Source organism: Haemaphysalis longicornis, unplaced genomic scaffold (genome assembly GCF_048455015.1).
Source record: "Haemaphysalis longicornis isolate Haplotype H1 unplaced genomic scaffold, Haemaphysalis longicornis Haplotype H1 scaffold_1, whole genome shotgun sequence".
NCBI lineage: Eukaryota > Metazoa > Arthropoda > Arachnida > Ixodida > Ixodidae > Haemaphysalis > Haemaphysalis longicornis.
The window spans coordinates 380,563,685-380,587,409 of record NW_027526203.1 but is presented as its reverse complement, the minus strand read 5'-3'; the positions used below and the strand labels follow the sequence as shown (position 1 = coordinate 380,587,409).

General features: G+C 44.2%; 1 protein-coding gene across 3 annotated transcripts in view; it reads right to left on the bottom strand.

The window, feature by feature from the left end:
• The window catches only part of Mesk2 (misexpression suppressor of KSR 2), a 25,203-nt gene extending 1,478 nt beyond the window's left edge, over positions 1–23,725 (bottom strand). The window contains exons 1-14 of one of the 3 annotated variants that reach the window (XM_077686485.1): positions 23,006–23,287; positions 15,584–15,683; positions 15,395–15,494; positions 14,217–14,337; positions 13,740–13,802; positions 13,253–13,313; positions 11,430–11,594; positions 10,052–10,155; positions 8,750–8,815; positions 6,335–6,434; positions 6,188–6,272; positions 4,716–4,763; positions 4,127–4,177; positions 3–4,061 (exon numbers count right to left, since the gene is read on the bottom strand). In XM_077686485.1, coding sequence (XP_077542611.1) covers positions 4,051–4,061; positions 4,127–4,177; positions 4,716–4,763; positions 6,188–6,272; positions 6,335–6,434; positions 8,750–8,815; positions 10,052–10,155; positions 11,430–11,594; positions 13,253–13,313; positions 13,740–13,802; positions 14,217–14,337; positions 15,395–15,494; positions 15,584–15,683; positions 23,006–23,115 — 1,185 coding nt within the window. In that variant the 5' untranslated portion in view covers positions 23,116–23,287 and the 3' untranslated portion in view covers positions 3–4,050. Of the gene's footprint in view, positions 1–2; positions 4,062–4,126; positions 4,178–4,715; positions 4,764–6,187; positions 6,273–6,334; positions 6,435–8,749; positions 8,816–10,051; positions 10,156–11,429; positions 11,595–13,252; positions 13,314–13,739; positions 13,803–14,216; positions 14,338–15,394; positions 15,495–15,583; positions 15,684–23,005; positions 23,288–23,568 lie in introns of those variants that run through there. The other 2 variants (XM_077686484.1, XM_077686483.1) reach the window with 2 other exon arrangements.

Genomic DNA, 23,725 nt, shown 5'->3' with positions numbered 1-23,725 from the left:
AAAGAGGAGGGAGGGGGAAAAAGAAAGAAGGGAGAGGGAGAGGTGGAAAAAGAAATAGAATCAAAAACAATTTAGATCTACAAAATCAACATAAGAGAAAACAAACAAGAACCACCATCATACACACTATCAGTCACACACACACACCAGAGGGGAAAAAAACACACCGTCACAGGCACCTACGGCAAGGTGTTTGCACTACAGAAAAATGAAAAGGAACAAAAGATCAAGACAAACTGGGACAAATAAAGCAGGTGCAGGGTTTAACGGGTAGCCTGTAACAAGTTTTCATATGGGAAGCTCAAATGAATCAAAAAGGAAGCAAAGGCAGCAACACAATGCGCAGAAGAGGGATTTATAATGAACTCTCCCGCACTTCCACACTTCCCCTTGCCAACACTTGCAAAGCCATTGTGAATGGCAGAATGTATCATTTGTGTAAGCATCAAACCAAGTCCGAGTATCGATGCATGTACATGGTACAAATATTTTGCAGTACAAGAGACAGCAATACGACTACATACTACCTTCTAGCATACACACGTGCACAAAGGGGCCAGCTACACTACTAGCTTAGAATTAAAAAAAAGTTTCAAAAATATTCGCTGAACAAAAATGCTGCCAGGTTTTTTTAAAACAGCATCTAATTGCCAGCTGCCAAAAGCTTGTCAATACATTTTCCCCAATTTTAACAAATGGCCTCTGGGGCCCTGCTTATATAATGCTAATGTTAAATATGAAAAATCTGAGGTAATTAATCTCGTAAAACAAAGGTCTCGCAAGCTGCTCAAAATTCTTGAGCAAGCTTCTGTTTTCTTTTACTGCATCTGTAAGCCCATTTGAATATTAACAGCCAATTAATACATCCTGAATAGCAGGGAATCATTAATATTGTCTAACTACGGCTAGCTTTCTGCTTGACTTTTCGAACATAACCCATATGTACCTTACAAATACAGTTGCTGTCACTGCACACAACAGCAAGCAACAAAAGGCCAACGCTGCCACAAGAACAAAAATGAAGAATGCAAGAAAAAAATTCCACAAAACCATGTGTCACAAATACATCCCAAGAAGCAGTACACAACAGAATGGAATTACAGCAGCTTCAGGCAATGCCAGCTTTAGCAAGGGCCAGCCAAACTGCGACATGCCACTCCCCTGTAACCCTTCACTAGGCCATCACTAAAAACACTACAATACACAATACTACTACTAGTGCCAAAGCTAAAAGCTGCCCTGCACCTGCAATGTTGCTGCAGGTGAAAACTCGTGCAGTAACGGCGTGGTACAGAGCTGAGACACGTGCCCTTCCAGCCCTGACTGAACCACAGGAAAGAGAATGGCCATAACCACCTTGCTGCTACTCCTTGGAGGCTCCGGGCAAACCCATATTAATAAAAAAAAATTTAGCACATTACAATGCACCACAATAAGCGAACTTTTTGGCACTAATCAAGACTCGAAAGGCAGGGCAGGTGACTCTGTGCTCTTTCTCATGCATCACGTGCAAGCTGTGTTGGCACAGCTGGCAAGAGACAGTAGATCACAGGTGCCAAGTGTATGATGGGTGCATGGTGATAACGGACATTGCTCAGCTCATACACGAGTTATCTAGACACTGCTTCCACTGGAATGCATGTGGCCTACAGTGAAGTTTCTCATTTCTACTAACAGTTGATGCTTGCAAGTAAAGAAAAAAAAAAACTCCTTGCCCACAAATTTCATTGTAACAAGCCACCATGACTTCGAGAGACTCAGAGTCTGCAAGTTTGTGAGTGGCAACACTTGTAGCTAATGGCAATCCCCCCGCCAAAGCCATCGGTCATACCATGTTGAGTACGCCATTTCTCGTCTCGTCCCACCCCAAGCAGCTTTTCTAGATTGGCCCCTGCCTGGCCATAGCACGCGTGTAAATATATGCGGCGATAAATGCTCCCAATAGAGCAAAAGCAGCATTCGGGAAGGTGGCCAATTCGGGCACACAAGCAAGGCGGCTCAAATTCAAACTTAAGATTTCTGTGCTGAAGCTGCGCGGCACCAACTTCGCATTTAGATTCCCCAGAGCCCTTCTTGGCGTGTGCTGCCACCTCAATACACAGCATCAGTCATCGTGAAACGGCTGCGACATCGGCTTTTTTTTCTTCAACTAACTGCCCTGGTTCCTACGGCAAGTGGCAAACTCAATAATAAGTCCCGAGCAAGAACACTACCACACCTTGTTCCTGCCCCTTTAAAGATCTGCACACACCTCCCAGATGGAGCATGCCCAGCACAGCTCAGATCCTCGCATCACGTGCGCGCAGTGATACAGCAACATAAACTGGCACCTTACGCAGCTAATGCCAGCGCAATGTACTGGGCAGCCCGAAGAAGCGCACAGAGGCCTTACACGCACAAGCCACATGGCCGGCACTGCTGGTCCGAGGATTGTAACTCCAGTACGTACTGAACACTAACCCAGCATGCTAAAGAGGGAAAAAGTGCAGCACTGGTTTGTGCGTATCTACGATGCTGTTGATACTGACCGCCCACCGATATTTACGCAGTTGGTGCAGGGCAGTAAATGGTCTTCCCGCTGCACATGACTGACCAACTATGGTAATAGTGCTTTGGCACGGGGAAAAAAAAGGTGCACAGAAAGCTATCAGCGACCCGCTGCACATGACTGACCAACTATAGTACCAGTGCTTTGGCACGGGAAAAAAAAAGGTGCACAGAAAGCTATCAGCTACGAGCAGAAAAATGGCTAATCATTTCAGGCCTGAAGTCGGGATAAAAGTGCTGCACGGAAGTAAGCTGCACAACAGAGCACAAGTGATATGCATTAGCCAACCTTTATCTAGAGTAGTGGGCCTACGCAGGCAGGAGCCCAAAGAAAGAATAGGTATACCACCAGCTTGCCAGCTGTGCCTGCTATCTTTCCATCAGCGGAGTTAAGTAAAAGAGCAAAAAGGCTAAGCACAAAGCAAGGAACCTTGCACAGCAGTTCATACATTCGCAGTGGCGCCCCGAACACTCGGCTATTGGCACATCCACACAGAAGGCCACACGCAAGTCTTTATACACTCACTATATACAAGACAGACAGGTTTGAAACCACACTATCAAAGCTGCCCTATCTCGCCATCCTTTTCCTGTGTGCATCCAGCAGTAGCACCACGATTACTGAAGACTGCCTAAGCTGTGTGCACGGGACGTTTGGGCTGCCTGTACTTGAATAGCCCACCCAAGGAGAGGAGGAGGGGGCTACAGTTCCGTTAGCGTTAAAATACGCTTGTGGACCTGTTTAGTACAAACACTGCCCGCTTCTCAACTACAGCTACGTGCTAGCTAGAAAAGTGTAAAGCAGTACACAGCTGACTAGGACAACGCGACTAGAGCAGCAGTAGTACTTTAGATGTGGCTTGTGTACAGCTACTTCAATGCTGTGGCACATAAGTATGTCACATGACTGGCACGCGAAGCCACTAGGTAGCCAGCACAGAGTGGTTAATTACACGAGGGCGAAGCAAGGCTGTTAAGCAAGTTCAAGCTCAAGTGCAAACTAGTGCAATGCTTACTGCAGATTGGCGCCGAACGTAAAAGCCCCTGAAACAGTGCCAGCTTATTCAATATTATGGCCAGCCAATACCAAATGTCATATAAAGAGCAGCACTCGAACCACTACTTCGCTTGTGCCAACCAGATTTTTCCACAGGCACACACACATACACACACGCTCGCAACACACAAGAAGCGTGATACAGGCCACTAAAATAAAAAGGCTGAAAGAAAAGAATGGCCAATGTGTTGTGGCACTCAAAACATGGAAGGGAAAAAAAAAAAAAAATGTGCTGGCTCCCAGAGCCCCCCGTTAGAGAAAACAGTACGCTGCCCCCCCGAAACAGGAAAGCGCGGGCTCATCCACCGTCACACGACAGTGACCACCCGAGGCCACTGCACAAGCTCTTGCAAAGTGTGTGTGCCAGCCAGCGAGTGGCACGGGTACCACCAGGCCTTGCTAGTGGCCTGCGGGCGTCGCCGGCCACGCTCCCAGTCTTCCCCGCTTCAGGCCTCGTCTGGGCAAGGGCGCAAAAGCTCTTTCTGGCACAAACCAAAGGCAAAACTAGCACAAGGCTCTAACCTGCATTGTGAGCTGAAGCAGTGAGGGAGGATCGACGACGCATCTCCAGGGCTGGCCAAGCAAAAAAAGAAAACGAGAAACAAATCAGCAAAGCGGCCCTAGGCCGAGAGGCCGTGTGCTCTGAGCGCTACATCGCCTCCACTTTGAGTGGGGCATGGACAAAAGAACCGAAGGTGCCTTCAGCAAAAACTGGGCCCTACAAGACCCCTCCAGCTGTGACCAACCAAAGATTGCATGAAGCACAAACAAAATTGCCTGGGCATGCCGAGCTCAAAAACCAGAAGGCCTCATTGTAGCCTTTACTTTTGGACACGCAGCAGTTACTGAACCGAGCAAAAAATTTGCTGCAATTTAATATATACACCGCGCAACTATTTACTGGTGGCTGCTGATCGTACCAGCGTTATTATCCTTCGTCTCCTCAAAAACTGAAAATCTCCAACCAGTGAAAAAATTAAAACTGAACAAAAACAAAACTACCAGGCTACACCTAACTCTGTTGGCTCATTAATTCTACACACTAATAAAAAATGGCAGGCACTGGAGCACACATCACTGTGGCTCAAAGGAGGTCATCTTGATTACCTACCTTCGTTCAGAGAAGCTGCAGAAGACCGCCTCTGCGACGAGTTCAAAGCTTTAGAGAGAAAAGAAGGGGCCACGTAAATAATGAGTAACATTAAAGGACAGAATAACAACCACTCATCACCAGTAAGAAAAAAAATTTCACCAAGTCTTTGCCTGCTTTGTACAGACTACAGAGGGATGCGAGAGTATGGCTATGCTGAATTGTATATCACTGACAGCAAGTACTGCTCGAGAGCTGCACAAAGAAGCTACATGTGCAGCTTGAACTGCATACTCTTTTGCTTAGTAGCCCTTGCTCCATTAAACACAATCATCATCATCACTGAACTACATACACGCCAAGTGGAATGACAAAACCACTACAAGCACTAAGGTAGGCACATGATGTAAAGCTGCCTCAAACTGGGAATACTGAGCATCTAAAACAAGGGCACAGCTGGCATCGACATCCCTAGAATTAAACAATGGTTTAGGACACGAGTTTATGTCTCCTTGGGACTCCAGGTTGCAAGCAAGACCAGAAAAATTAAAATTATTACAAATTAACTTTTTCACTAACAAGTACATACACCGTTAATCAAAATTTAATTGTCGCATGAGGGACAATTTCATGTCAGTAACCGACGAGAAGAAGAGTTCTAAGGCTACCATGTTGTTGACAGGAAGTCATGCACGTGATGGTACATAGAATATTGCCATTGAATGAAGGTGGCAAGAACCTCTGTCTAACTATAAAGTAATCATTTTACATTTGGCAGACTACTGGATACCTTTGAACGATATGACTATGCAATGCTGGGACCACTACAGCAAGGAAGTTCAGACATCCTTGTGCGTGGGGATGCAATGGCACTTCATCCCGCTTGTCGCAAATGTGAGCAGTGGGATGAGCAGGCTCACGAGCCTGCTCCTCACGAGGGCCATGCGCACCTCACTCCACTGTGCACCCACATGTGAGGCACAGAATGAGCAGAAGGATCACATGACCGCTGCTCATCCCACTCTTGCAGGACCTTCACATTTCATCACACTCATTCTGTGACAAGCACCCCAGCAATGCTTCCAGCAGTAAAATAAGAAAAGTGCCCATAGCTGTGATGTAGTCTTCATTTCTACAAAATAAGCAGAATTATTTGCAAGTATAAATTGGAAGTTGTGCAATACTGACAGCAACTTTGCAAAGCAAGTGTGTATTTGCATTACAGGCAGTATTGTATCCCTGTTACAATGCAAAATATGTTTTACATGCTGTACGTGCCAATGATTTCCTATTCCATGTGCATCTGCAGCTACCCTGCTTATAATAATCTAGACAATATTGTATACTGAACGCAATAAATGTCCGATATAATGGCAGAAGAAATGTGCCTGCAGAAAACAAGTGGCGTCCGCTTTGAAGCGACACTTTTGAGTGTAGCCTGTCACACAGGGCGCACAACAACCGAGCAACAGCTGGTCAAGCCGTCATCTTACCATATCCAAGTCCCTGGAGGAACAGTCTCAACGCCTCGCTGACCTTCCCTGGCTGCTCTTCAAGTACCATGCCACAGTCCGACACCTGTACACAAAGCGCATTATTAGCCACACATGGTCAGGCACAGCCACACTGGGGACACGTACCTTCATCCACGATGAAGTGCTTGGGTCCATGCGACCGTTCATGTTCACTGTGTCATCAAGATGTGGGGAAAGGGCTCCCGCAACCAGCATCACGGTGCACCTAGCAACCACAGAAGCCAAGTGGATCACTGCCCGCAGTTGTTTCAAAGCAAAAGCCAACAGGCAGTGTCCACTACACTTTCTTTGCACCCCAACTGGCCCATCACATCCTAAAAATTAGCACAGTCAAAAACTATCAAAAACAGTTAAATATACTAACTCGCTGCTGCTCAGCCTTTTACAGCGTGAACTGCGAGTGAGCCAGTAAGCAGGGCAGAGAGAGGGAGGGGAGCCCATCAGCATACAAAAAGCAAGAAACTACACGCTTTTTGTGCATATTGCAGTACAGCAGCCACAATTTAAAAATGAGGAGCCAGAACTTGTTAAAACTTGCAAATAGTACAATACAGTCGAACCTCGCAATAACGAAACCGCCAAGAAAAGCCAAAAAATTCGCTTTTGTGGGAATTTCGTTGCCGAGAGAATGAAACATAAAAGGACAGAACAGTTGCCCCAAACCGAAAGTGTATTTCTGAGAGCCGGTTATATTACTCTGTGAGCCCTACCTTAGATGAACTTCACAGTTAAGCTCTCACGCTACAAGAAGTTGTTCTTGCTGGTTGCCGTGCATGCCTACGAACGACTGAATCGAGTCAAATGCGTCCAAAACATCGCACGGGTTCGCCTTCCCTGCACGTTTTTTCCTTGGTCCTCGGCACCGAGTATGTCTAAGCATGTAAGCAAAGTCCAGCTTCTTCTGTTGATGAACTTTGCCAGACAGTGGCACCTAATTGTTCCAATGCTGTCCACAAAACTGCGCGAGCACCGCTTTGTTGATGTCCAGAATGGCCTTTTTAGACGTCACAGCCATCAATGTTTTGTTTTGTGCACATGCGCCATTAAAGAGTGGCGTCCTTGCTTTTCGAAGTGGTACAGTGAACTGCAGGCGGTTCCAAACTTGTTGCATTATCCCCTCTTCCTCCACTTGGGCCATTGAATTGGGTAATTATGGCTGCCTTATCTTGTAGCGATAAAAACTTCTACTTGCGGGCAACCGGGGGCATCTTATTAAGAGCAAACGTGCTGATCGCCGCGCACACAACAAACGCACGCGCGCTGTTCAGCGGTAGCCAACTAGCGTAGCCCAAGCCAAAGCCATGCTAGAGTTGTGCCATGAGTCACGTTGTGTCGCACCCTGGTGGTTTCACTGGGAGGCTGCCTCCATGATAAGAGTTTCTCAATAGTGAGAAACTATATGTCTACGACCACTTACTGCACAGTCTTTTTGTAAACAAATATGGCGGCGACCATGCAAGCACGCTGAGGCAAAAGTTTATGCACTTTAAGTCATAAAAAATTCCACTTGAGCACTTTTTAGACACTGCTATCCTTAAATAAGTACATAAAATGCCGACCGGACTTGCAGCAAATTTTGTTAATGCGGGATCGCTTTCCAAAAATGTTTTGTTGCCACAAGATATAAAATACTTGGGCTTCTATGGACGTTCGCCGGGGATCCAAAAATATTTCGTTGCCGCAAGAATTTCGTACTGGCAGGATTTTGTTATTGCAGAGTTTGACTGTAGTACTGCAAAGATTGTTTGTACCCACTTATTTTTCCATGAGGCATGAGAAATAAATATTCACACTGCCCTGCCTACGTAAAATGAAAGTAAGGTTAACAAAGCAATGGCAATTTCTAAATAATGTCTACCGAAGTTTATACTTGAACAAAAATTAAAGCTGTTCCACTCAATGTGAAAGCTGTCGGAAGTGCAGAGCAGTGATTCGCCATAATGGGCTGTACCGCCATTATCCGCTTACTGCTACCACCCCGTGCAATTCAAATTTCCCGCCTTCGCAGTGCTCGTGAGCCCCCTGCCTGAAACTGCGCCAGCGGGAGGTCTGTTCTCTTTGTGCTTTTCTCCCCGCACGTGCCGGCGTTGCGCTGCCACATTTCGCGTTCACTATCGTAAAAACCAACCCAACGGGCGTTTTTAACTAAAAAAACGCGGGCGCTGCCGGTTAATTATGTATATTTTTCCTCAAATGTACCTATAGTTTTCTTTGCGCTAAACAACGGGAATATGTATGACAAGCGCCAGTGTTTCCCGAGTTTCGAACACTTATGACTATAAAAACCGCTTGGCTTTCAAACAACAGCGTTACCCCGGGACGCCGCCTTGGTGCTCTATATACTTGGGTTGAGCGAGCGGGCTAGGACGACAAGGCGAGCGCCTAAAGTGCTCTGCACTTAAAAGTGCGTTTACAACAAAGAAAATTCTGATCATCGCAAAAGGTTACACAACTGACCTTGTGTCATCAATCAATAAAGTGCACAAACATAATTACAGCCTGCAAACAATTCATGCTTACTTGAAGTTCTTCACCATCTTCTTCTTCACGGGGTCCATTTCACGGGTGATGTTCAGGTCAGACCGCCTGCAACAGTTACAAAATCATCAATCCCAATCTCTGAAATTGCATGTTTGCATAAAGGTCTCATGAATGGATGGATAGATGTGTCGCTAATATTATGCAGTTGGCCCAAGCTTTGAGCCTCTGACCAGCCCTATGCTCAGTAACCCAACCTTATTTAAAAGGGCTCGAAAGTGAGTATAAACACTCTTTATATAAGGTTGAAATCCAGAAGCTGTGTTTAATGTTACAAATTTGTTCACTCGGTTTACAGGCATTTTGAAACAAGAAAAATGCGTTCAAACGAACAGTTTCCCTCGCACTACCCTCCTTAATAAATTGGCGATGTCAGCTGTGACAACACGCTGGCAAGCTTGCGGGGTGGCATTTACAAATTGGCGTTAAACACACAAAAAGCCAAAAACATCAAAATTTTGAAGACAGGCATAGCATAGAACCACAGTGCTAACCAGTGTGATTTAATTGCGGTAGTTCAAGAGGCGGCCACGAATCATGCATGGCGTTTTCTCCTTTAAGCTTTACACGTAAACTAAGGGTCCAAACTTTCATTGAATAGTGTAATAAAGGATTACATGACTTGAACTACACAATGCAGCCACAAACAAGAACTCAACAGGTTCATTTCAGGGTCCCATCAAACATTGTCGTCATTGTCAGCCTATCTATGTGCACTGCATGACGGAGGCCTCTCCCATAGACCTCCAACTACTCCTGCCTTGCGGCTGCCAGAATCCATTCTTTGCCCCCGAGCAACGAGCTAAATAACAAAAAAATGCGCAAGACTTCCAAGCACAGTTGTCTAAAGGCCACATTTTCAGCCTCCAAACAAGAATTCAATGAGGCACTGATGACTGACTCAGTGCTCATAGCACTCGGATGTTGAGCACAAAGCCACGACTTTATCATGGCAGCTATATTCATTCTGGCGGAAGCACAATACGTACAATAACAGCCATGTACAAGAGATTTTAGTGCACATAAAAAAAAGAAACCAAAGAGGCTTCAAATTAGCCAAGAACCACAACTCCCCCTCATGGTCCAGATGTTGCCTCAGCTCAGGTGTTTTGGGGCCAAAATTAACCACCTTCTGACACGTCTAGCACACACAATGACACCCCAGTAAAAATAAGAGGTGCTGCAGCGGGAAGACCAGCCAAACTGGCGTCGCGAAAAAGCATCAATAGTCGAAACGTGAAAATCCTGATCAGCAGTGATCAAGCACAGCGTGCTTGCACTCACTTGATGAATGCATCAATGAAGAATCCCAGGTTCTGGGCATTGATAGTCTTGTTGAAGTACTGGCGGAACACTTGCACCAAGTCATGGTTCCTCTCCTCGTTAAGCTGCAACAAGCCACAGCCTCAGTGTATGGTAGCGCCAAGAGAAAAAAATAACTGTGCAACAACATTCACAAAGCCTCCAAGAGGAGCACTGCTTCCACGGTAAAGCAGTAGTAACCTGTGGCCTTTGCATACGCCACACACATAGCACTATACAGGCAGAAAACAAAGGACTAGTATTACAAACAGCGGTAAAGAGCAGCTGTCACAGTCCAAAATAAAATAAAAGCATCAATCAACTGATGTTTACAAAAAACTTTACTTAAAATGTCATACCATAAAAGGGGGCCACATTTTCCTGTACAATAAAGGAAAACTTGCAGAGAAGTGTCAAAGACATAACCTCCTTGAATAAGATTGTATAAAAAATCAAAACAGGTTCACCAATGCGTCAAAGATTAAAAACACTAAAATTCAGCTAGAAAACATGATTGATTTTACTACTCCATACACTGCCTTCTAAGTTAGAACTGGGTCGATTACAAGAAACAATTAAAAAAAACATGACTTGCAAGCAGAAGAACTTGCAACAATGAATATACTGCTGCCCCTGACTTTTTAAAAAATAGTCTTGGGTGTATAACTGCGGGAGGCCGTTTCAAGACTGGTAGTACTGCATGCATTGTAGATGCTCAAAGGTGCTTTTTGACAGAGGAATGGGAGTGAATACAGCATTCAGTGTGCTGCAGTGTCAGACTTCTCAGAAAAACTTTCAAAAGCATACAAAACCACAGCCATTTCAGCCACAAATTCTGTGGTGTGAGGGGAAGGAACAGCCTGGTTGGCAGTAACTTATACCATATGACTGAAAGAAGACTAACTGTTGTTGTAAGGAAAAATGCTACAATTTGCTAAAAAATGCTATGTAGAAAAATGCTACATGAACAAGCCCCACAAGTCGGGTTCTTTAAAAAAAAAATAGAAATTTTTACAGGTGTACCAAAACTGTGCAAGCTGAAGGAAACAAAGTTGGCAAGATCTGATACGGTACACTTGTAATGTACTGAACCATGTTAACGTTTAAGTCATCAATTTTTTCAGGGTAGGCTTTTCGTTTCGAAACCAAGTGAAGAGCAATTCTAAATTCTTCCAAGACATCACTTATAACTGCCATCAGAACATCGAATAGCATTTCAACAAAGCTGTTTACTCCAGCAGTCGCGCAAGATCATTATAACGCCTTAAATGATGCCACAGAAAATGCTTTAGCAACGTGCCAAGTTTTTGCTGCCTGTGAAGTGCGCCTACTGCATAGCACAGTACCAAAGATAGCTAACCTTGCCAAAATGGTGCCACATGAGGTAGTCCAATGTGGAAGCAGTCATGCCAGAGCTCCGCAAATGCATGGCGTTCAGTTTCTGGTAGCCCCACTCCGTCCAGCTCGACTTAGTAGCCGTGCAGTTGATCAAGAATAAGGCATCAACCAGCTCCGGGCGGTCCAGCTGCAATGGTTAAAATGCACGCTTGCACATAGCACAAACAGGCGCTAATGAATGGGCAAATGTTTGGCAAATTCCATGTTCGGCCCAGTATGTGGCCAGCCAGGAATACAAAATGAAATTACCGGTATAATGCAACAGCATGTATAAAGTGATAAAGCACTGTATAGCAAGATTAAGTACAAATAACCGTAACAGGAAAAAAATTCTTGTAACACTTTCCTGCCCACGCCTATTTAAATCGATAGTACACTATAGGCGCTTTCAAGATCAAATTTTGACATTTTCCCATTCAAATTTGGTGCTTCCCGAGTTAGCTCTGAGAGCTGGCGCCATCTACTGAGTAGTAGAGACACTTACATCCTCTTTGCTTTGCTTTTCTGCGCGCAGCATTTAAAGCACCGGAGGTGCCATGTGACGGCGCTCAGGTGATACAGAAATAGTATCGACACTGCACGGTACGGCGCTGCGGAAACGCCGCATTTTTAGTGATTTGGATAACTCTACAAGTGACTTTCCGGATAACATTAGAGGATAACTTTTCGTTATAGGATTTCAGCACCAGAAGTGACATTGTGCCAAACTGGCCCAGAGCCTGAAACCCTTGTTCAACACAAGCCCCAGATAATGAAAAAGTACCAAAACTGTAAATTGTGCAACGAACGAAAAAGAGTGAAGCAGCAAACCAATGTTTTCTGTGATGCATGCGTGGCCAACCTATGCTTTGCGCAGTGGCACGAAAATTACTTGAGCTAACATTTTTTTTGAAAGCCAAGACATTTTACAGTTAGGCGTTTGATATTTGCGGGAGTTTTTGCACTGATATTATACGTAAAAAATGTATATCTCAGATTGTTTGTGTGCTTTTTCTTTGTGGAGCAACACCGACATTTTTGCTATTTTGTGTGTGTGTTTGTCCCAAAACTTTTCTGTACAGCTTTTTTCTTTTTCTTTCAAAACAAAAATTCGTGTTTGAAACAATTACTACTGGAAAGGAAATTTACTCTTCTACAATTTGATACCATACACTTATATGTTGCATTCTGGGAAAAAATTGCTTGCTTGACTACCCAAAATCATTGCCTTTTCCCGTGGGCAGGAAAGTTAAGCAGACGGTTGAAAGCCCAACAAACACACAAATAAACGTTCCCATATTTCTTGTGCCTACATCCACCACAAGATCAACTGAAGCTACCAAAGAAGGCCGAGGTTGACGGTCTTCAGGCATGAAGATTTCCTTCGGCTGGGGGAAGCAATCATGAAGTGGTAAACATGTGTCCTCTTGCACTACTCAAAATTGCCTGCACCTCTGATTTATATGTACCTGCTGCAAAGCCAACCTTTTGCTTCACCAGTGCAAATTGCCAAAGTAAAAGAAAAAGAATTGGGACAGAGTGTTTCCATAGGCTACTGAAATGCCTCGGGCAAAACCCAACGGGTCTGTTACCTTCCGTTAGAGAATTACTGCTTTGTACAGCTCCCCTATCACCCTTTATCACCCTCATCACACCTGCAGGAGCTTGTCATTTTCAGACAACAGACTTGCTTATGGCTCCCAAGATATCAGCTGCCTACCTACTTCCTGCTTTAGGTTTTTTTTATTGTGCTCACATTCCCGACCCTAGTTATAGCAGAAGTTATAGAACAAACAGAGAGCTTACAGCAAACTTTGCCAGGATGTAAGCGCCAGCTCCCACACCGAATCCAATGAAGTGCTTGATCCTGCAAACACAAGAAAACATTAAGGTGCGCTTAACTCTGCAGGCAAAGTGAGCACAAATCCCAACAGCAGTTTTGCACTACGAGGCTAAGCCTAGGCCATGATTATCTTTAATGTGTAGAGAACCGCGGTAGACACACGGGAGTTTTCAGTTTTGGTCCCAAAAAAAACAGCGGCCAGGAACAGAATCCACGACCTCATGCCCAGCATTAAGGCAGAGCGAGCCACTTTGATAGGGGGCTCAGGCATTTTTAATGGGCTTGGTCCCTTTCTGCAGCCAAGAGGTCCTTGCAAATCTAAGATTGGAGACACACACTGGCCCATACAGACGAATATAGGGATCCGGTCTTCATTCCATTTGGAGTTTTCACGTGTTAAGGTGAACCTGCCTCTAATAAGAACAATGATTGCACAGGAAAGAAACGTACTTGTAGAATTTCATCACCAGCAGCAGCATGTCGGCAAGGGTCTCCATAGAGGGGTAGCCATACCTGAAAGTAAAATGTGTTTGATAATTGCCATTCCCAACCAGATTTCCACGTTTTTTCAGTAGTTACAGGACTGTAGCTAAGCAGAGTGGAGCACTATGCTGTCTCTGAACCACCCATGCAAGCATTATATACAAGAAAGGAACAAAAATTACAAAATGCTACAAAATTTGCCATCACTAGATTATGGTTTGGGGCAAATGGCACAAGAATCTCGTTGAACATTACTTCAAGAGGCAAAAAAAAAAAAAAAGTAACCAGTGAAAATGCTATGGCACTTCTGCATGGCCACATCATGGCCCGTGCTTGTGGGAGCGCTTATTTGCCTCTAGTTGCGTGTTCTCTCAGCACCATGGCAATAATTGCACAGCAAAGGATCCTAGATATGTATTACTACAAAGATCAAGATGACCACACCCTTCAGGGAGAGGTGCGGCTCCTTCCTCTTGGCCAGGCGCATTAACATGGTAGATGCAGAAGTTCTGCATCATGTCCCGAACGTCAGTGTAGTTGAAGAAGGCTTGGAAGTTGGAAACATCTTTGAACAGATAAAAATAAGAACACACACACACACATTAGCATCATCCACCCATAGAGGTGCTTAGAAAACAAGTAAATAAAGTTTCCATAACCATCACCTCACTCGTTTGTAACAAATTAAAGAGGGAATCAGAGCAGGTGAAGTTTTTGCAAAAGTAAAAAAAAAAAAAATTTAAATGCCGGCAACAGCAAAGCACAAAATTCTGGACAACTTGTGCCTTATCAATGCACAGAAGTGCTCAAAGAATGCATTAATGCCTAACAAGAAGCCAGGCTCATGTCTAATCTCTGGCAACGTTTAATCTTGACGCAGACGGGTTCACGTACAAGAACAAGTTCTTATATCCCAACAGCCGACTTCTGACAACTATCCCACTTATCCCGTCACAGGAAACTGCACAAAGAGACAAACCGAATTGCCCGAGGTAAAAATACCTGTTAATGCTATACATTTTGGTGGCGCAAGGCTTTTTGTAAAAAGGAAAACCTTAGTCAAGAGATCCTCTGCTATAACTCACCACCTACAACTCAAGAGGGGGCAATATTACCATTCACCCAGGAATTCAGAAGACCAGCTATTAAAATGTAAACTGTTGGTGAAAACGTTCGTTTGTGTAAAGGCCCCTGTCCACCACACGGCAACCAACATAGGCTTCCATAGATTAATTAAACAGACGTTACTGTGCCTGGCATTCCCAGAAAACTGCTCCAGTCAGCGCGAAATTCCCCATGTTAGAAAATAATGGTACAAAAACAAGAGGGCAAAAAGGAAAGGAACAACTGACAAAGGCATGCACGGTTTCCCAGCATCTGCCTTTGCTGTTTCTGATCGTCGATCCCATCTGTCCCCAGTATTTTCACACTGCCATTACAAATAATCCCCAATTTTATGGGATACACCTTAAAATCAAGGTACACTTTCTGGAAAAACAGCATGTACACAAAGCCTGTAATAAAAGAGACAATTTGTATATACAGGCATTCTGCAGAAGCCTATCAATTTGTTAAGCATTGGTGAGTGGTAAAGTTTAGTCACTGAAATTAAAGGTACTCACGATTCAGCCCAATATCATGGTAGGTAAAAATGGCTGGCTTGTTGCGGTCTCCCTGGACTGCAACAACCATGGTCCCGAAATCCGTCTCAATGCGATCCTCCTGGTGTGACCAAAAGAGAATCGGGTTTAGGACCTCTGATCCCCAATGCACACGTGATAAGTACAGCGCAGAATGAACGGAAAACTGACCTGAGTGTAGGAATCGCTCCTCGAGAGAGACCTCATCAGGGGGTACTGCAGCTCGACATTCTTAAGCTCGATGTCGTCCATGGTGTCCGTAGGCATTCCCCTGCAGATGCAAAACACAGAGCTCAGTGGAAGATGGCTGGGAGGCTGCACTCCGAAGAAGTCTTCCATTGCCAGGCACTCAACCTGCCTTGGAACACAAACTATTTACTGATTCTGCCCCCCTCTCCACACTTCACAGAGACCCGAATGAAATTCGGGCAGCTACAACGGTTCAGGCACCCTAAAACCACAATGAACACTGTAGTGCAACTCATGCACAGCCACACCAAAACGCCCGTCTTTGTTTTGGTGTGGCTTGAACAAAATTTGACAGTTTCTCAAAGTATGTACCTACAATTCAGGGTCACCCCTTCACATCTTGCTGGTCTCATCAAACCACATGCAGCACAAGTAGATGGGGAAAACAAATACCCCTCCCCCGCCCTCCCAAATAGAAACCACAAGAGTGTCAAAGGAAAAAGGATAGTGCAAAGAGCGCTTGCATGGCGATTTGAATGTGCACATTTTGCAGTTTTTTTATAAATGTTACAGAGAGCTGTCAAGAACTTCTTATAGTTCTTTATAGGCACAGATTTTCAGATTGTCACAGGTACACATTAAAAAACAAAAAGACATAAAAAAATTGCCCTTTAGCCCTGTATGTGCCACACTTTTGCTGCAGTGTAAAAAAAATGATGAAAGATTGCTTCAGGCTCAAAAGATTAAATTTTTTTGAAACGTTCCGATATAAAAGCATTCAAAAAGCCCACTGTCATCGAAAGTACATACTGCTTTTACAATTAGGTACACAGAAAAATACAAAGTCAGTTTAGGCTAGCTCAGTTACTGAATCCCTTGGCACCTGAACGAGTTGAATGCTGGTTACAAGGGGAAAACGTATCCCGGAAGACGAAGTCTAAAGTGATACAAAGAGACCGCCTTAATATTTGCAGGGACTGGAAGGCATAAGGCCATAATTCTGGAGTAGAATTTACAAAGCTTTTTGTAACCAACGCTCGTAGGCAACAAAACTGCTTTGAGAATATGGGCTTCCGTTCATATGAATGACACTGAAGCAGACATTAACTGCATTTCTTTGCGCGATCAAGCTGGAAATCTTGAATTCTAAAAGCTCCTGAAAATATTTTCTGAGAGCATAAAATATTTTTTTTTATGTCTATTGCTCCAATTGCCAGGAATTTCAGGGTGCAGTAATTTTTATTCGGTCAAGGAAATATCTCGTACACCAAGGCAGTCCAAGTAAGTATGGTTACTTTTTACACAAGAGGCAACTACCTAAGCACCATATATTACAGCTAACCTGGAAACACGCCCATTTATTTCTAACATGAATGAGCCAGAGCAAACACGCTATCAATTATTTGGAAACAACTCACTGACCAATTACTGCTGATAAAAAAATTTCTTCGAAGGCTAAACTACCTTAATAAGAAGTGATTAAATACAAAATTTCATTAATTGAAGTTGAGGAAGGTTAAGCTTAACTACCAAAGCTGCAACTTAAAAAGCAATCTGTTCTTTGCAACAAACTATGTAGGGATAATGCAGTACATGTGGCAAGTAAACATTTTTCAAGTACTTGGTGAACCCAGCCTCATATATCACTCTCCATACTGAGTCATATCCAGTTTCTCCTACTTAAAAAAGCTCTGCCAACACTGCCTAGTAAAATATGCAACAGGGTAAAAAATGTTGGCAAAAAGTTAGTTCCCCAGTGAGGCAATTCCGGAATTGGATGTAAAGCTGCACCAATCTCCTCAGATTTTAAAAAAATTGCTGAAAGACCCAACCAGACATGTGGCTTCTAACCTGAGAAATCAATCTCAGTGTCTTTACCACATTCGATTTTAGTTTTCAACCTCAATTCACAAAGTGGGGGAAAAATGATATGGACTGAACTCGCAAAGCCTGCTGATCTGCATGACCCACTTTCAGAAAAAAAAAAAAAAAGAAAGAAAATATCAAACCCAATAATAGAGAAAAACCTTGCCACACGTCACCAGTCTTTTAATAGACTAGCAACCTTTCCTCTCGGGTGTTGCTACACCCCCCGAATGCAACACAAACAGCTTTGCCCCCCCACTCTATTTTAAAATGTGATCTTGTTGACGGCAGAAACAGGGAGTAGAGCGTCCAGGAAGAAATTTTTTTCAAATTTACCTGAGAGGCACAACCTTAGGCACAGCTCACTTTCACTTTTCAGCGACAGGTCAGAGACAGTTGTTCACCATAAGTGGTTGTAAACATCAGAAACAAACTGTCTAGATCATGGGCGACTAATCAACAAGCTTAAGCCTAATAGCTACACTAGAACGGTCAAAGAACAGATGCAAAACAAGGTAAACAACACGAGGGCACAGGAATGAGACTGCAAGCTATTTTGCAAAAAATTGGCTGTAGCTGCAGGTGCAAAGCGATCACCAAGAGGTTCCACATGAACACACAGTGGCCAAGGCACAAAGAATTTAGGAGTACTGGTGGATCAATTAAATATGGGGAGAGAGGGAGATTCAGTTCTGTGCCCGTTTTCACACAGCTAGAAGGGAAACAACCCTGTCTTTCCTGCGGACCTCCTACAAAATGCTTTCCAGCATGAAATTACCAAAGGGGCTACACAAAGGTGTGATGTGCTGTACTATGATGATCAAAGTGATCCCCACACAGCTTTAACAAAAAACATTCACAGAAGAACTCAGACGCAAGCTGCAGCAATCACTACTATGTCTTAATAAAGCAGACCCAAATAAAAAGACCTTAAAAGACTGCTATTTCTGAAGTCCAAAAAAAAAAAAAGAGCGCACAAGGAGATATTTATATGCAAGGCCCAGCAAACAGGAGAACTCGGCCTTTTATGCCAATTTCCCTCGACCTGTTTGTCACTGCAGGAAGAAGTGAAAGGAGCCCTCCAAGAGCAGAGAAGCAGAGACCGCTCCCACAGCTGCGTCGCCAACTGCCTCACACAGCAGCTGAGACATGTTTACTGCCGGCCGCATGAAAGCTAACCCTGCTAGGAGCACTGAACAGACAGCGCTGCGTGCACAAACAAATGGGGTGTACGCTGAACGCAAGACATCGTTCGCATGCTTAGGCTGGAAAAACAAAGTTTGTAGCTCCCAGCTGCAGAACATTACAGCCAATATCAAAGGTGCAAGGCACAAGCTCTCAACAACATGCCATTAAAAAGAATTTATTCTGGTATTTCAAACAGCACAAATTTAAACGACATCATTAAATGAGCAACGTAGCAATGAACTGCCTGCTTCCTAGTGTTCCTGCACCTCACTCCTTTTTACAATATGCCACAGGCATTGGAAAAAAAAAAACAGCTTTCATGCATAACTACCACTTCGTTTAACTGGCATTTTTATGCATGCTATGGTGTCACGAGAAGTTACTCTAGGGGGAGGAAAAGGAAGGTCGGCGAGAGCATAAACTAAATTACTGAAGTTTATAAACAACCTCACAAGACAAAACTCTCTGGAAAAACAAGTATTCACAACATGCCACCTCCAAATAAGATGTTCGAGCCCTTAGAGGGCAAAAATTACCCACGCCAATATTACCTTGGTGCTACAATACAAAACAAGAAGTACATTCGAGCAAATAAGCAAACGTGTATAGACTGGAGATTATTTAGCAGTATATGAACAGATTTCTAACTACAATGTTCTTAAATAAGCACCCCAAATATGTAAATTTAAGCCTTGTGTTACAGAAATACATCATAAAATTAAAATTTGAGCTAACTCAAATATTTTTATTCAACAAACAAAACCTTTAACTTGCAGGCACCTTATGCCTGCTGATTTTAGGACAAACTCCTGAGAAGTTAAAGCCTTATGGACAAAACTTTAGAAGTACAAAAAGCATTGCGTAATGGGATTGTGTTGCATGAATTTTCAACATTCTTCATTTAAATGCCAAGAGCCTCTCTTTTGGCACATCCTTGTTTCCTTCTGATTTTTCTGACTTTGCAAGGTCAGTCTTGTTTATTGATCACTTCTTTGTTATTTGGTAGTGGCATTTTGACAATTCCTTTTTTTGCACCAAAGTTGCACTTTTTCAGTGCAGTGGTTTAAGCAGAAATAAATATGTAAATTATAAACTGCACATCGGGCCTGTTTTCAAAAGCAATGCAGACCTCAAGTTAAGAAACTAAGCTTTTATTGCCCAAAGTTGCAATTTTGGAATACTGGCTCACACAGTGAATAGTTCTGTAGGTCATGTCTAACTTTTGACTAATATTTTCGCACATTTGAAAACAGTGCTACACAGTCTTTACTACAGCTGTATTACCATTTGTATCACTGTGCTGAAAAAGCAAAGTTGATAGTACGTTAAATAAAACTACCCTGGAAACAAAAAGAATGTTTTAAAAAGCAAATCTACAGTAAGAGTTTTTCAATTACACTCAGTGTATTCGCCAATGCTAAACTAGTCGCAGCTTGCACAACAGATAGCACCACGCACTTCCTTGAAACGATGCATGAAGATAACTTTACAAAGACGCTGAAGTCCTTTTTCATTGCATGCCTCCATATAACACACTTCTGAATAAAGGAGGCAAGCTAGGCAAGAAATTTTTATCCACTGAGTAACCATAATTTTCCTTACCAAATTAGTATTTGCATCACAAATGCCCTGAGGATAGCTAATATTTTTTTGGAATTACATTTTTTCCTGTTACTCCATCTACATACGTGCACAGGAGTTCAAGATATCTAAAACCTACAATTAAAGAAAGTGACATATTCAATGATTCGAGGGCATTAGGCTGAACGGATGCTTTGAGCAAACAATGCACGATATATACCTACCTATAATGCCAGTGCACAATGCACAGTGTATGAAGTCACTTTACATCGAGTGTTGCATCACTGCCTTTTATTTATATGTTCTTGCACAAACGATTACCTCATTCACAGCCAACCCCATTGCCATATTCAACTTGTCTGATATGAAGTGCAGTTTGCCCAGAGTAAATGGGAAAATGCCTAGATTGTCAAATATCAGTACACATGAGCGAGAACATCTACGGGGGTTCTCATTACAGCAGATGTTTTCCTTATCACAGATGAACAAATTAAGTAGTGTCAGCAAACTTTCAATTAGTCAAACTAGACTAAATGAGACTTTTGCACAAACAAATAATTCGTTTAGGCCCTAAATTAAATTTTAATTACCAGACTGCCGATACTCTACTTAGAACTGTCGATCGAAGGATGCTATTTGTATCTAAGGCATGCTATTGCAACAGTTTAGAACAAATTTCTCCACACACTACAATTAAAAAAAACACCAAGATGCATGAAATGCCAACTTCTCTTTATCGCTGTTTGTTTTTTAGTATTTCTTAGGCTAAGGAGCTTTGCTGCTGTAGAAGTGATTAGACACTCGATTTCTCACTGCTGCAGCCATAATTTCATGTGCGAAAACCGGAAAACACAAGGGCACAGATACAGTAAAGCCCATGGCTTAAAGAACTTCTGTTGGATGGCTGCCAAAATGCTGTTGAGCCCCATCTTGGTTAAACACGTTCTGGCATGAGCCATGTTTCAGCTTCACATGCATTTGCTATGATTCAACAGTATTTCCTGGCTGACCCAGCACTATACACATTTCTGGCACGTGGAATCAGTGTAATCAGCGGTGGACAGTCAGTTGGCTGAGGAGTACAATGGCTGGCTCTGAATTGGAGCTTTTAGTGCACATTCCATCATACATAACTGCAGCTGGAAAGTGCTGCCCCCATAAAAACTTTAAAAGGTATACTAGAGATACGAGCTCATGCAGTCAGGCTAATATTTTGAACACTGATCGCATTTCATTTTTTACTCTATTTTTAACAAGGAGTTCAATGACACCCCTAGCTTGATTCATTCACAATAAAAACATCATGTTGCACTAATAATTCAGTCTGGATCGTTATGAGCTTTACCACAATGAGTGCATTGCCTCACAGAGAACATATGTTAATTTAAAATGCTAAATGTTGTGATTTATGCACAAACTATGCACGTAAGAACTAAGCATTCAATGCAACAGGTTTTTTTATACGATTTATCCTAGGAAGTTAGCAATGCGATCATGCATAAAATCAGATACTTCAGGCGTTTCATATAAGTACCTAGAGAGCAGCTGAGGCGAGTCGGTCACTCATCATTTTAAAAACCGAGCAAAGGACGAAAACAATGAGATGCACGTGTTGTCTCTTGCGTCATCTTCGTCCTTTGCACTGTTTTTTAATTAAAAAGGACATGGAATTTCATAAAAAGCAGCTTCAGCTCGTTACAGATGCTTCACTTAAACGAACTTTTTTCTGGGTCCTGTAAGTTCGTTCAAGTCAAACTCTGTACAATGCGCGTTTACGGCACAACCACGGGGAGGATCAAATTAATCATGGCCCCTATACTGCGGCGTACCACACCTGAATTAGCGTAAACAGCTAGTGTTTCCATCAACAAACTTCGTTAAGCATTGCTAGCAGGACCCTAAGCGACCGACCTGAGGAGACGTTTCAAATTTGTGAGGGGGGAAAAGCCGCAGCCATCTGAATTAAATACCTCGACTACTCGACAGGCAGTGGGCAGGTTTTCCAAGGGCGACTGCTAACGGGGAGAGGGGCAGCATGGTAAAGAACAAGAAAAAACGGAGGCTGACCCACATAAGTGCAGGCTTGCGCGACGGCCGATTACACAACCAAACACAGCCTTAGATAGCATTCTAACAGACGACCATAAAAGCAAGCTTGCAGGCAGATCGCACTTGTACATTTCAGCACGAAACATGCCTTCGTCAGCTAAAGCATGCTCTGTGCTGAAATGTGGCGTAACAATCATGCCATTACCTGCCATTATCTGAACCCCTGGCTCGTGTTAGGTGCGATGAGTGCTTTCCTATCGCTGACCTCAATGATCGAGAAATTCAAGGTGCCGGTGACGACGAACACGTACGCCACTTGAAACGGCCAGGCCTGCTACGGCATCGTCCCTGCCGCAGTGAAATTTGCGATTTTCCATAACGCTATATGAGAAAAATTTGATATGCCGTCCCACCCGCGATTTCCGAGTTCAACCATCTGAGCGGCCGAGCCGGCCCGAGATCAATACAACCCAACGCACCGCATTTAAGTGCGCCCGACGCCACACGACCGAATTCGCCAAATAAAGAATTTTCGCTAACAAGTGGAAGGTTTCCGATCAGCCTGGGTGCGTCCTCGGCTTATGACGACGCACGAACAAAGGGAAATCGCGGCGGCGGGGACGGGTGCGCACGCCAGCCGGCGAAGCTAGGCGTAGCCGCAGGCCAGTCGGAGTCGGGCCTCCGCGAGACCAGCGGGGCCATTTTCGAGGGGTCACCCACCTCTCGTCCTGTGCTTCCACAAACTCGCTCTTGTCGCTGTCTTTCTGCACGGGAATCATTTTCGCGTAGGGGACGTCCTTTTTCGCCAGTTTCGACAGGGCAGCATCCATGGTCGGCTCCGATCGTCCCAGTGAAGACGCGCAAGTGAGCGGGCGCCAGCCAGATCGAATCAAGCACGTGCAGCGCAGCTTTTCGTCCTCTTCTCCCAACGCGATCGCACCTCTCGAGCGAACAACGAGCAACGCCGACGATCTCCGAACCGGACGGACACAACGCCGTGCGCCAACAAGCTCTGCCGCGGCGCACGCTACGAAAAGGCAGGCCTCCGTTTCACTCGACGCGAGTGGATAGTCACACTTCCTGAAAATCCGGTTTTCAAAGAGTCGCCTCCCACCGCGATGACAGCTCACCTAGGCCTGGAACTACGTAGCTGGTCAGTCTGCGTCTAATAGCGCGTAAACGTGAGATGTAACCGCCGCTGCTGGGGCCCACTGTAGGCCGCGATCGTGGCGAAGGAGCCCGGCGCCTCGCGGCAGCCGACGCACATCCAAGACGCGGCTTACCTGGAGGGCACGGCAGATGGGAAATCACAACGTGCAGATCACTCGCGACGCAGGCACCTCGCTAGCTCCTCGTTCACCTTGTGTTGTGCTGCCCGGTGCGGCTTTGTGCGTTCTTTAAAGGGCGGGGTTCCTCCTAGCGCGCGATTGGTCCGCCTAG